Source organism: Anabas testudineus, chromosome 13 (assembly GCF_900324465.2).
Source record: "Anabas testudineus chromosome 13, fAnaTes1.2, whole genome shotgun sequence".
NCBI lineage: Eukaryota > Metazoa > Chordata > Actinopteri > Anabantiformes > Anabantidae > Anabas > Anabas testudineus.
Window position 1 is genome coordinate 7,428,249 of NC_046622.1, and position 13,225 is coordinate 7,441,473.

General features: G+C 37.1%; 1 protein-coding gene across 1 annotated transcript; it reads left to right on the top strand.

Annotated features, from left to right (window-relative positions):
- The first annotated feature begins 386 nt into the window (after positions 1–386).
- LOC113171288 (alpha-2-macroglobulin-like) lies at positions 387–12,742 on the top strand. The gene is given in 31 exon segments (XM_033326303.1): positions 387–1,073; positions 1,206–1,386; positions 1,575–1,731; positions 2,914–2,966; positions 3,298–3,318; positions 3,440–3,605; positions 3,701–3,785; positions 3,878–4,010; positions 4,138–4,269; positions 4,361–4,456; positions 4,550–4,714; positions 4,857–5,063; positions 5,262–5,322; positions 5,493–5,638; positions 6,030–6,179; positions 6,593–6,727; positions 6,836–6,902; positions 7,310–7,393; positions 7,474–7,625; positions 7,627–7,651; positions 7,767–7,842; positions 7,991–8,148; positions 8,307–8,380; positions 8,498–8,764; positions 9,163–9,375; positions 9,468–9,592; positions 9,696–9,790; positions 9,955–10,022; positions 10,105–10,210; positions 10,434–10,475; positions 11,079–12,742. Coding segments are annotated over 31 exon segments (3,564 nt in total). The 5' UTR covers positions 387–987; the 3' UTR covers positions 11,117–12,742.
- Positions 12,743–13,225: the final 483 nt, after the last annotated feature.

A 13,225-nucleotide genomic window follows, 5' to 3' on the forward strand; every position in this document is an offset into this window, starting at 1 on the left:
TACGGTTTTTTACTTATTTTACTTTATTTTTAAGGTGTGCATTATTAGAAATCAGCCTTGAGTTAAACATTATTGAACATTAAATTGGTAAAGGTTAGATTTAAAGGATACCAAGAAATCAAATACATAAAGTAAAGTAAAGTAAAGTATTGTCAATTAAATAAAAAACATATAATGTCAGTGTTTGCATTAATAATCACCCCCTTCAGGTCAGTATTCAGTAGATGCACCTTTGGCTACAATCACATCATGGAGTCCATGTGAACAGGTCTCAATTATGCTTGCACATCTGGACACTGGAATTTTTTGCCATTTTTCTTTGCAAAACTGCTCAAGCTGTCAGGTTGCATGGGGATCGGGTGTGAACAGCCTTTTTCAAGTCCATCCACAAATTGAGGTCTGGGCTTTGACTTTGCCACTAGAGAACATTCACCTTTTTGGTCATTTCTGTTTAGCTTTTACTGCTCGCTTTGGGTCATTGACTTGCTGGAAAACAAATTAATGACAAATTTTTCTGAAATTCTTTTGTCAAAGTCATTAACTTATATTGACAATGATTGATTTAGAATAGAATAACTTTATTGTCACTGTACGTTGTACAACAAAATTAAAATGCAATAATTTCGGTAAGATAAAATGGTCATAAATCAATAAAAACTAAAAACTGCTATATAGGAAAAATATGAAACACCAGTCAGTTACACATACACACACATTCATTCACATCCAGTTATTGCACTGCTCCCTCAAATAAATTAAACCATCTGTCACTCAGATTTTAAAATTTTAGCAGTGTTAAAGGGACATGCAAGATAGGGAGTCTTGCATAATTTGTTTATAATGTCAAAAAAAGGATAACCCATCGAAGGAGGTAAATACTTTTTATAAGCACTGTACCAGCATGTATGGTTGTTTTTGTGTGACGAGGGACTGAATTTGTATCAGTAGCTATTTAACAGATACTCTACAGGTTCCTCCCAGTCAGTCATGGGGCGTCCTGGGATTCAGATATGGACATGGACTCTGTGTGTCTTTTTAAACTGGATGAGTGTGGATCAAGTGTTGGGAGAACCGTAAGTTTAGAAATAGTAATATTAATACTTTTACATGATTAATAATGAACAATATATTCTTTTCAAAAATTTGATTTATAGTTTCTCTGTTAGTGACAGAGCTGGTTTGTATTATTATCTTTTTGCCTGTAGACAGTACATGGTGGCCATTCCTGCAGTTCTTGAAGCTGGATCAGAAACCAAATTCTGTGCAAGTCTCCTGCAGCCCAGCGGGTCTGTAGTCATGACTGTCACTTTGGTTTCTGGAGAGGAAAGCACAACCCTTCTCAAGCACACATCTAGCGAAGAGTTTCATATGTGCACTCAATTTAAGGTCAGCTCCTGAGACAATCATTTTAAAATGTTGTTATTAGAAATATAATTCTGACCAATAATTAATTTTATAATATAGACATTAAGGTGCACACACAGATGTTACAGTAGCCAGTGTTTAGACAGACATTTGTGATTTCAGTGTTTTTGTCTTTTAAATACAGTGTCTAAAATGTGTTTTTGTCACAGGTTCCTTTAGTGAAGAACAACAAGGTGCAGAAGTTTCAGGTGGAAGTAGAAGGCGACACGTTTTTCTCAAAAGAAGTCAGGAAAGTTATGATCAAAGTCTATCAGCCAATGACATTTGTCCAAACAGACAAACCGCTCTATCTCCCTGGACAAACAGGTAACCTGAAGTTAATGATTTATGGTGTTGTATATATTACAGTACAAATAAAGTAATAAGAGAATTAAATGGGTTTTCCCATTTTACGAACAATTCAGAATGTGGACACAACTTCAACCCATTACTAATTTAAAACAAAATCTTCTGTATTGACATTTTAAATAATTAAAAATAAATAAAAAATTCCAGTATTCCTCAGTCTCGAGCGTTGGCGCGTCTGCCCTGCCACAGAAAGTAAAGTTTGGATGGCTCATGGACAACAAAGGAACCTTAAATATCAACAGCTATAAACGACGTGGAAGGTGAAGGCAGCAGTGTTTCCAGAACACCTGGAGCAGTAACAGCAACATCAAAAACAAAGTTAAGATAGCAATGTCCATCTTGTGACAAGTATGTTCATACACTCAGTTCTTTAACACACATTGTTTCAGTAATGTGTAATGTAATAAAACCAGGTTGCTGTCATAGCAGCCTTCAGCCCATCGGGTGGTTCTCATCTTTTTGACAGTCCTGCAGAGATTCTCAATGGTGTTCAGCTCAGGCGAGTTGGCTGGCTAATGTAGTAGTATATAAATAGTATATACAGTAGTTCAATACAGTACAGTACAGTAATATCAAGGTCAGCAAACCAATGGGCAGGTGCTAAATCCTGTTGCAGCCTGTGTGGTGTCTCTTGATGACTTCTGCCTCACTCCACTCCTTAAAAACGTATGTCAAGTTTTTAAATATTCTTAAGGCTGTGATCAAGTTTTTCCCTATCACACTTTTCCTTCCAGTCAGACTTCCATGAATGTGCTTTAATACAGCACTCTGCAAACAGCCAGATGTTTCAACAATGACCTTTGGTGGCTTCACTGTGGATCTTTGTCAATGACCTTCTTCCCCATGATGTGGGCATTAAGAACTATTTATAATGTATGAATAACAAAAATAATCTTGAGATATTCCACTTTGCATGTAATGAATCTAAGAGTTAAGAGACTTTTGAATAAAATAAGTTAAAATGGTCAAATATCAGACGGTGGGAAAGGAGGTAAAACAAAAGGGGCAAACTACATGAACAAGGGTCAAAGATCGCAGGACACTGAACAAAGAGATAGGAGACAGATTTTATAAACACCAACAATAAATAGACTAATATATTCACATAATCAAAAAACTTTAATCTTTTTTTTCTTGCAGTGCATTTTAGAGTTATCACACTGGACACCAAGTTCAGACCCATCAATCGGCTGGTGAGTGTCCCCTTTCTTTTTATGCTTCAGTATGATATTTGTGATGTAAATTATTCTGAAGTGAATTAGAACATGTTGAAGCTTTACCACAAAGCCAACTAAAAAGACAATGCAATTTTTTTGGTAAATGTTCTTTATTGTGATAGAAATAATAACAGATGACTAGTCTTCTGACTAACTTTGAAATTCGGATAATTATGTTTGTACATTTACTATAAAACACCAGAACACTGAATGCTTATCAACAAAGATTCACTTATTGAATATCAAAGATGTCAGAAAATAAATAAAAGAATGATCAATGTTTTTTTTTTTTGTTTTTTGTTTGCAGAACGATATAATTGAAATAAAGGTAAGACAATAGACCAAGAGCCACACTTGTAGTAAACACATATTGAGCATGTAGCCCATCATATACAATTTATTTTATTGATTCTGATATAAATATGAAAACGTATTATTTAATTTACCAGGATGCCAACGGGAACAGGATTGGACAGTGGCTCAATGTAACATCCAACAGTAAAATCTTGCAGCTTTCTTACTCCTTGAATTCTGAAGCTTGTGAAGGAAATTACGAAATCATTGTGTCTGTGGGTGAAAATCAAATATCTCACAACTTCAAGGTGGAGAAATTTGGTATGTTATCACTAATTATAATTTTCTATCTTCTTTTAATGAAAACATGAATCCTTAATGAAGTCAGGATGCTAACAACCATAATGTGTCCACAGTTTTGCCTAAATTTGATGTTCAAATAATTACATCTGATGAAGTAAGTATTGAGCAGGAAGACATCAAAGCTGAAGTGTGTGCTAAGTAAGTAAAAGACTTTCTATTTAAAAACTGTAGTAGTTTGGTAGATTGAACAACACACTGACATTTCTGTGTGTTCATTGTCGTCTAATTAGGTATACATATGGACAGTTTGTGCGAGGAAGTGTCAAGCTAGAGGTTTGTCGACCTGTTTTATCTAATCCTGAATTGACCCTTCCAGAGGGGGTGGTAAATGTAACTGCCCCTTGCTATAACGAGACAGAGCAGGTAACGTTTCCACAAAATGGTTTGGCTGCAACTTCTGGTGTTCAAGGCCTGAATCTTTCCACTTTTTCATGGAAATGAGCAGAACTAAAAAAAATTATTTCTTGTCTTCTGGTATTTTTCACTACAGACTGACAAAAAAGGCTGTGCTACTTTTACCATCAAGATATCAACTTTCACAAAAGTTAATAAAAGGACGGTTGAAGATGTGCTGACTCTTGATGCCAAAGTGGAAGAAGAGGGGACCGGCAAGTTTTATTATATTTGTAATTTAAATGAGAATTAGTTATTAAAATAATGCCATGTGCGTTGTTCTAACACATTTTCTTTTCATACAGGTATTTCACATCAACGACAAAAAAAATATAAATATCTCCTATGTTGCTGCAAGGTTATCTTTTATTGAAACACCCAGATTTTATCATCAAGGATCAAATGTTGAGGGAAAAGTAAGTGTTAAACGTTGTCTTCACTTTGTCTGCAAAAAACGTCCAGCTGAGGTATTGAGTATTGGCAGTGATAAATCTTTGTGCTTCCAACAGGTTAAAGCAGTTTATTATAACAACACTCCCATTCCTGAGCTGCCAGTTTATCTGTTGATGAGGAAAGGGCAGTCAATCCATCTGCTACAGAATCTCATGACTGACAGTGATGGTGTTGCCACTTTCTCATTTAGCACAGCCAATGATGGGGTTCTCAGTGTCTTTGTAAGTAGAACTTAGCAGTGAAACTACAATATTTTATTAGCAAATTTCTCTGTCTCAGTAAAACACTTAAATGAAGAGAATACTGTGCAGTTGATGAGCTTAAATCTAAAATGATTTCTCTAAAATATGTTTCAATGTGCAGGTTAGCAAGACACCAACAGGGGAAGATCCCGATCATAGAACTGCACATTATCGTGGTGAACATCGCTTTATTTTGGCCTATTCCACTGGCAACTCTGTGAAGGTGAAGAAGAAGGATAAACCACTTTCCTGTGACACAGAAGAGGACATCTTTATTCAGTACACTGTAGTTGGAGAGGCTCTGGGGAAAATGGATGTGATGTATCTGGTGAGTGAGTTTCTGTCCTGTATCAGTTGTTTCTTAAAGAAGCACTTAACACGGTTTAAGAAGATATTATCATTGATTCAAGTGTCACACTGAGACTGCAGACACACTCTTTTTTTTATGATAATATTTTTTGTTGTATTACTGAAGTTGAATGAGCTGTGATGAAGTTTTTTTGTGTCACTTTATTAAATTACACAGGTCTTATCCAGAGGAGCCATTGTCATGCAAGGTTATAAAGAGATTGAAGTTAAAGATAAAAGTGGGCAAAGATCAGACTTAATTATGAGTTCAGTGAATGACCATTTAAAAAGCAGTTTTATCATATATTATATATATTTTTTTATATATATATTATAACTATGGAAGCATGTAAATAATGAATGTTAACAGGGAGCAAATGGTTCAAAACAGCTGGTTTTGCTGTTTCAGTGAATGAGGGTGAGGTGTCCTTTAAGCTGAAGGTGTCTCCAGAGATGGCACCAGAAGTTCAGGTTGTAGCTTACGCCGTCCTGCCCAATGAGAAAATGTTCGCCAACAGTGCCGACTTCTCCACGGAGAAATGTTTCAGTCACAAGGTCAGTAAGACAAGAAAACTGCTCATCACATGTAGGTGTACTAGTTTTAGTTGGTGAGCTGTAGAATTACTTTTAGTAAAACTGATCAATAATGTTTTGTTTCTGTTGGTGTATGATCTTTTTCTTTTTAGCCTCACAAATACACTTATTCATGTTGTTGGCAGCAAATTAAAGTTAACTTCATTCTGCAAATTCACTTGGATTGGACTATTATGTAAATAAACAAAGCAGAATTAATATTTGGTATCTGACTTTATCACATGCCAAAGAAAGAAAGGAAGAGTCAACCTTGAAGGAAATGTGCAGTGATGATAATAACTTAAAGATCAACAGGGCTGAGCATTGGAAAACTACCAGAGGTTGCAGTTTGTGTTTTCTCTGTGTGTATCAGGTGTCGTTGGAGTTTTCTCCGTCCTCTGCTGTCCCAGGAGAGGAGGTCATCATGCAGGTGTCGGCTGATCCAGATTCTCTGTGTGGTGTCAGCGCTGTTGACCAGAGTGTCCTCATGAAGGAGCCAGGGAAAAGTCTCAATTCAGACCAGGTGAAAGCTGTAATCAACTAGAACTAGATCCATCCATCCTTTAGTTTTAGTGTCCTCTGGATAGTATAATTATTTACATCAGTCAGTCACCAGTAACAGTTAGTGTGAGTAATTTTACTAAAGTCTGCTACTATTTCTTTGTGACGTGCATCACCTCTCTTTTTGTACAGGTACTACCTAACATTAGTACTGTTACTGTTAGGAAAATTATAATTAAAAAGCTATAAAACATGTCAAAGTTTACCTTATGTATAAAGGCAGTGTTACGACAGACATACACTCTACTTTACAGCTACGTCTTAAGAGAAATACTTCTTAAGCCTTAATCCAATAAGTTACCCAATGTTCAAATCTTTATAGAACTGGAAACATTCAGATTTGTTTATTGCTGTGTACCATATTTTTCTTTTCAGATATTTAATTTGCTGCCTGTCAAGAAAATTTCCCACATTCCACATGATGTTCGAGACTCTGGATGTTTGACTGTAAGAGCAAAAAGAAATGTTTGGTATTATCTTGAGGGAGAAGATGCTTATGACATTTTTGAGGTAACTTTTTTACATTAACTAGGCAACAAGTTAAATAATATAAAGAAAACATTAAAGATACTGTTTTTACATGTTCTGGTTTGTATGTTTGTATGTTTCATTATCTAGGACGTAGGACTGAAGATGGCAACAAACGTGTTTATTCGAATACCTTGTAAACCATGCTGTCCAAAAGGTCAGCATGGTTTACATCATACATCAGACCTGATCTGTCAAACATACTGAAAATGTAGAGTACATTCCATTACATTAACTTTTTAATTGAACCAGCAAACAGTTCACATTCATAAAGGTGAAATACTATAGAAACAAGATTAGATTAGAGTTAAGCAGCTCTTTAAAATCTTAGTAAATGCATCATGTGGTCCTTCACTTCAACACATTTACACAGTGTAACACAAACCTGTCTGAGGGGAGATCAACTTTACATAAACTACTTAGCTTATTGAGAGTGAACTTTGAGGTACAGTCCCTGGATGCGAAAATGAATCGGAGCGTATGACCCATCGACCATCTGTTATTCAGTACTGACTACCTCTTAACTATCTCTCTGTAAAGTGAATGTTTGCTGTTTGTACACAGGAGAAGCTTTGACAGAAGAAATAAACATACAGCTCCCAGAGAATGTGATTGATGGATCTGCTCGTGCTTCAGTATCTGTTCTGGGTAAATTGATGGATTTAATAATATTTATAACAGTGTCAGGTACTAAAAATGGACTGGTCTCAGTGACTGTTGTTGTGCAGGTGACATCCTGGGCGGAGCCCTGCAGGACCTGGGTGGACTGCTGCAAATGCCGTACGGAAGTGGGGAGCAGAACATGGCACTTTTAGCGCTCAACATCTACATTCTCCAGTACCTGAAGAACACACAGCAGCTGACACCAGCCATCAGGGAAAAAGGCCACAAACCTCCTCACTAGTGGTCAGTCTCTGTTTGATTTTTATTATTTATTTTTTCATTTTTTAATACATACAGAAACACAAAAAAAGAGTCAGATTTGACTCGTGTCATAAAAAGTGCAATTTCTGTTATATAGGCTACCAGAGACAGCTGAACTACAAACACAACAGTAGTGCTTACAGCACATTTGGATCAGGACCAGAGAACACATGGTAACAGCATTACTGATCAATCCATCTAAGATTCACATTTAATCTATCATATACACCAAAATATCCAAACATTAGTGACAGTAAAATGTAATGTTTAGTGTCTTATTCTGTCAGATAAAATCTAACCTTGTTCTTTGCTTCTCCTCAGGCTGACTGCATTTGTGCTAAGATCTTTTACTAAAGCTCAGACTTTCATCTACAATGACCCAGAAAACATTGAAGAGTCTAAAACTTGGCTGGAGAATAAACAACGAGAAAACGGCTGTTTTGAACAGTCAGGAAAACTCTTTAACAACAGAATGAAGGTTAGTTGACAGTATCTATACAGTCAGGATGAAAGTGAGGCTAATACAAACTGACAAAGGTTATACATATATTGTATCTTATTTTGAAATTAATGCAAATATAACTAGAATCAATTTCATCCATTCATCATTGTGTGACTTGTGTTTCCTCTCTACAAGGTGGTGTGTCTGATGAAGTGACTCTCACTGCTTACATCACTGCTGCCTTCTTAGAGATGAACATGTCAGCAGATGTGAGCAAACAATTTCCTGTACAGTGTTTTACTATTTTTAATTAACTTTTAGATGGATTATAACAGACAACCTAACAATGTTTACATTTCTTCTAAAAATGATTTATCATAATCCAGAGTCCAGTGATAACTAAGAGTCTGTCGTGCCTCAAAGAGTCCATCAGTGACCTCAGTAACACCTACACTACAGCTCTGCTGGCGTACGTCTTCACCCTGGCAGGAGACATGGAGACTCGTGGTCACCTTCTGCAGCACCTGGACACAGTTGCATCAAAACAAGGTGAGTCATCATCTTAAAAAGAAATTATTCCAACTTTATTACTGTCAGTGTCGTTGTGGCTGACGACACAGCAGAATCATTACGGAGGCTTCTCCTCCACACAGGTACAACCAAATAACAAATATCGAAGGCTGACTGAATACATCACAGCTCAAATGCACCTGTGTGAGAAAACTTGCCTTTCCTTACCAGTGGGTGGCAGTATTAACCTGCATTCATTATTCAAAAGAAAAGGCAGAAGACCTGGAGCTGCAAATACGATATACACCATAGTCAATGCAGTGTTTACTCAACATTTTCACACCACTTTTACACTACGCCAGACTAAAACATGCATAGTTTTTATTGGCATATCCAACCTTATGCTCACTGAGACACTTTGCATCAGATCTGGAAAACACGTTGATTGATTGTTAAGATTAGTGGTGACTGAAAATCAAAGATATTTTCATATTGGCAGCCATCATGACAACTTGTTGTAATATTTCTTTGTATGTTGTAGGACACCGTGGTGGCTCTCCAGGCTCTGGCTCTCTACTCCACTCTGGTGTTCAGTCCTGCAGGATCTAGTATGGTGACGGTCCAGTCTCCCAGTGGTCAGCTGACATTTGATGTGAACCAGGACAACAAACTGCTCTACCAGGAGAAGACGCTGCAGGACACTACAGGGAAGTACAGCCTGGAGGTGAAGGGCACTGCATGTGCTTCAGTACAGGTCAGTCAACATGAAAATGGACATGGAAATTGAGGAAATGTTTTTTGTTTTTTGCTTTAATAAATATTAAATGTTGTGTTTGTGTTTCCCAGATTTCTCTTCATTACAACATCCCCACTCCGCCTGATGTCACCACACTTAGTGTGGAGGTCAAACCAGAGGCCGACTGCAACAGCGAATCTCCCAGACCCAAACTCACTCTGAAGCTACAATCCCTGTAAATAACCGACAGGCAAATACAGATCATCTCATATAACTAACAGGACTATGAAAACCAAGGTTCAGGTTCTAAGTCACATCATGTTTCCATTTATTCCCAGATACAGTGGAAAGTTAGACGGTACAAACATGGTGATCCTGGACATCAAAATGCTGTCTGGGTTTGTCCCAGACTCAGAGTCTTTGAAGAGGGTGAGTTAATTAAATACACCTCTTCTGAATATGAATATCTGAAGATCTTTTAGTGCATTCTAACCCTAACCCTGGAATCGAACCTGAAACACTTTCTAGACATGAGCTGCTCCTAGTTTTGATGTATGATGAAGATGATGATAACAACTAATTATTGTCTCCTCACAGCTCTTCATGCGTTATCTGTGGATCGTGTTGAAGAAAAGGAAGACCATGTTCTGATGTATATTCAACAGGTGAGAGGACTTTACATCAGGCAACAAACAAAGATGCTCTCCAGATTGTATCTGATGTTGTCAACCTGTATCTAACCAACAGTTACCAAAGGACAAACCGATCAACCACCAGCTGGAGCTTGTTCAGGAGATCCCAGTTCAGAACCTGAAGCCAGCTGTGGTCAAGATCTATGACTACTACCAGCCAAGTAAGAAAGACAGTCCTGTACAACCACAAATCCCTTTGGATACCACAAAAACACAAAGGCAGACAAATACAACAATAGCAAATTGAAAATTTGTTTTAAATATAGAATAACTGTAACAAAAATAAATATGACTCCTGATAAATTTAAAAAATAAAAATTTTACTACAAACTAATAGTTTCACACATCAATGAAGTTTGACTTTTCAATTTTTCTGTCTCTCAGGTGACCAGGCAGAGACAGATTACAGCTACCGTTGTGCTGCAGGTAACACTCCACAATAACATAGGCACATTACAATATTTCGAAAATTTATTTAATTGGCATAACCACAATTATATACTATATTGAATGTGAATCTTAAAACATGTGCAGTGAAACACAAAATGATTACCCCCTCGCTAATTTTTTTATGGAAATTACCAAAAGTATTGTTTATGTGAAAACACAAATAGGCCAAAGCCAAAATTGTTATCCATATGATAATTGATGGTCAATAGTGTAACTTGTCTGGCTCAAAACAACCTCTTATGGTTGTTCCTAACTAGGTAGGCACATGTCCCTGGGGGAATGTTAGACCATTCTATTTATCCAAATAAGTTTCTCTGTACCTGACAATGTGAAACAGCAGTATTATACTACCTATCAGTTTACATCACAGCATTGTCACAAATGAAGGAAGAAGTGTTCAAGTAAAAAAAAAAAACTGTGTCAACATTCACACTTTGTCTCTTCTTGAGCTGGAAGTGCATGGGTCAAATGTTAGCAGGACCATAAGTAAACCTACACTGTGTGAAATAAGAACAGCATGTTTTCTTTGTGTGTAGTTTGGTTTTAATTCATTTGATTTTTTTTTCACTATTCCTGCAGTTCATGAAGCTGGAGCTAAGTCTCCTGCAGCCCAATGAGACTCAGGTCATGATGATCTGATGATCCCAGTACCTCAAAGCAGTCAGAATACGATGGATCATGACACTAGGTTCTGCACGGCACTCCAAAGATATGCATCCCCAGACCATCACTGAACCACCATCAAACATGTCGTTTACAGTTACAGGCAGCATAACATTCACAGCGTCTCCAAAGTCTTTCACTTCTGTCACATACTCAGTGAGAACCTGCTCTCATATGTGAAGAGAACCGGGTGCTAATTCAGGTGTTCTCTGGTAAATGCCAGTCGAGCTGCACGGTGCTGGACTGTGAGTGCAGGTTGTACTAGAGTACATCAGGCCTGCATACCACCCTCATTTTGTAGGACTCTCACGGTGCTCTTCCTGTTCACATTTACACAAAATGAGACCCTGTGAGACCACCTCACCTCAAATAATCCCAGTCTAAACCTTTCAGCTCAGTGGTTCCACAATGGCGGAACAACCTACCCAACCCTGCACGATCAGCCTCACTCCCAATTTTTAAAAATCTGCTGAAAACAGAACTCTTTCACAACACTCTCCGCAAACAAAAAGTAAAAAACATCTTACACTTATACCTAATGAAACAGAAATAGTTCTTCTTAGAGCTCATTACTTATGGTGTTACCTCCTTGACTTAGATACATTGCTTGTACCTCGCTTATACTTTACATTGGATAAAAAGATAAAAATCTGCCAAATGACTAAATAATATAAATGTAAACGTAGGAGCCCCTTGAGAGATGGTGTGATCTTCACACAGGACTAATGACAACATCATGGATTCAGTTTGGGAATACATGAAGAGACAGACTCTATACAAAGAAACTATAAAAATTTCACCCAGGTCCTTGGAACAATGACCAGTGTACCTAACAGAATATAACATGACTGTTCGACCTCTGACTGTTAATATTTTGTTTCTTTAGAATAAAGAGCAACTTCAATGAGGCAAAACAACTTCCTTTCTAGTATTAATGACGTTTCTTTAAAAGTTGAAAACCTATCTATTACAACTCAGTAGTGAGTTAGAAGATACCTCAAAAATAAACCACAAAATACACACAGGGTTCCTCACAACTTTATTTCAGTTTACGGAAGGTAATGAGGTAATGCAAGTTACAGCAACATATTTCTGGAGTAACTTCCTTCGCCACTGGTTTGCTGGAAACCTCAAGGTGATGAAACTAATGTTTTGACAACTGTTACTAAGAGCAATGGACAGATTATTATGCAGGTTTTATCAGCTTTTAATTGTTCTTCTATATAGGGTATATCAAGAAATAGTGTAAAAATTAAATCTATCCTTTGTAATTCTCATCCTTTTGCTATTACTATAATAAAAATTTACTAATGACGTGTCTGCACCTGAAGAATAGCACAACCAGGACTTAAGGTCCTGTGCAAGACTTGGGTTTGTGTCTATGCTGAGTCCTGTTTTACTCCCATATTGGAAGACCACAAAGTGGAGCCTGAAGAAACACTTCACACATAAGACAACACGACCATGCCTTCCTGTTTTTATCTGTTTAATTAAAACATGGTTAAAACATGGTTACAGAACACACAATCTTGATTACAAACTGTAACCCTAGCTCTCTCATTATAGGCGCAGTAGCATTGAAAGCTTTTACCCTGTGCAAAGAAACTTTCCAAAGACATTTTTACGACGTAATAATGTTTTTTGTTCATTTTGCCAGCTTGGGGGTTTCAATTTAGCGGTAATTTATGATGTGTTACCGGCCGGAGCAGCCCCTTTAAGAATGTAGAGAATCTAGGTAAAACATGTGACCGAGGCATCAAGAGTGAGTCATAGACAGATGTAGAGAAGAGAATATGGTAATTTTCCAAAATAAAACATTGTTCAGAATCAAATAATAAATAAAAAGGAAATAATGTAAGTTATGTATTCTTTCTGTGCAGCCTGGTATAAATAGACCCACTGACATAGGCCCAGAGGTTGGGGACCACTGCCTTAAAGCATCACATATCTACACCAAAGGTGTATCAACCATGTTTTGTGATACACACATAGTCAATCAGAGAACATTTTAACCAGTCCAACAGAAAATAATCATGTCCAGGTGTTTGGGAGTTCATATTGTT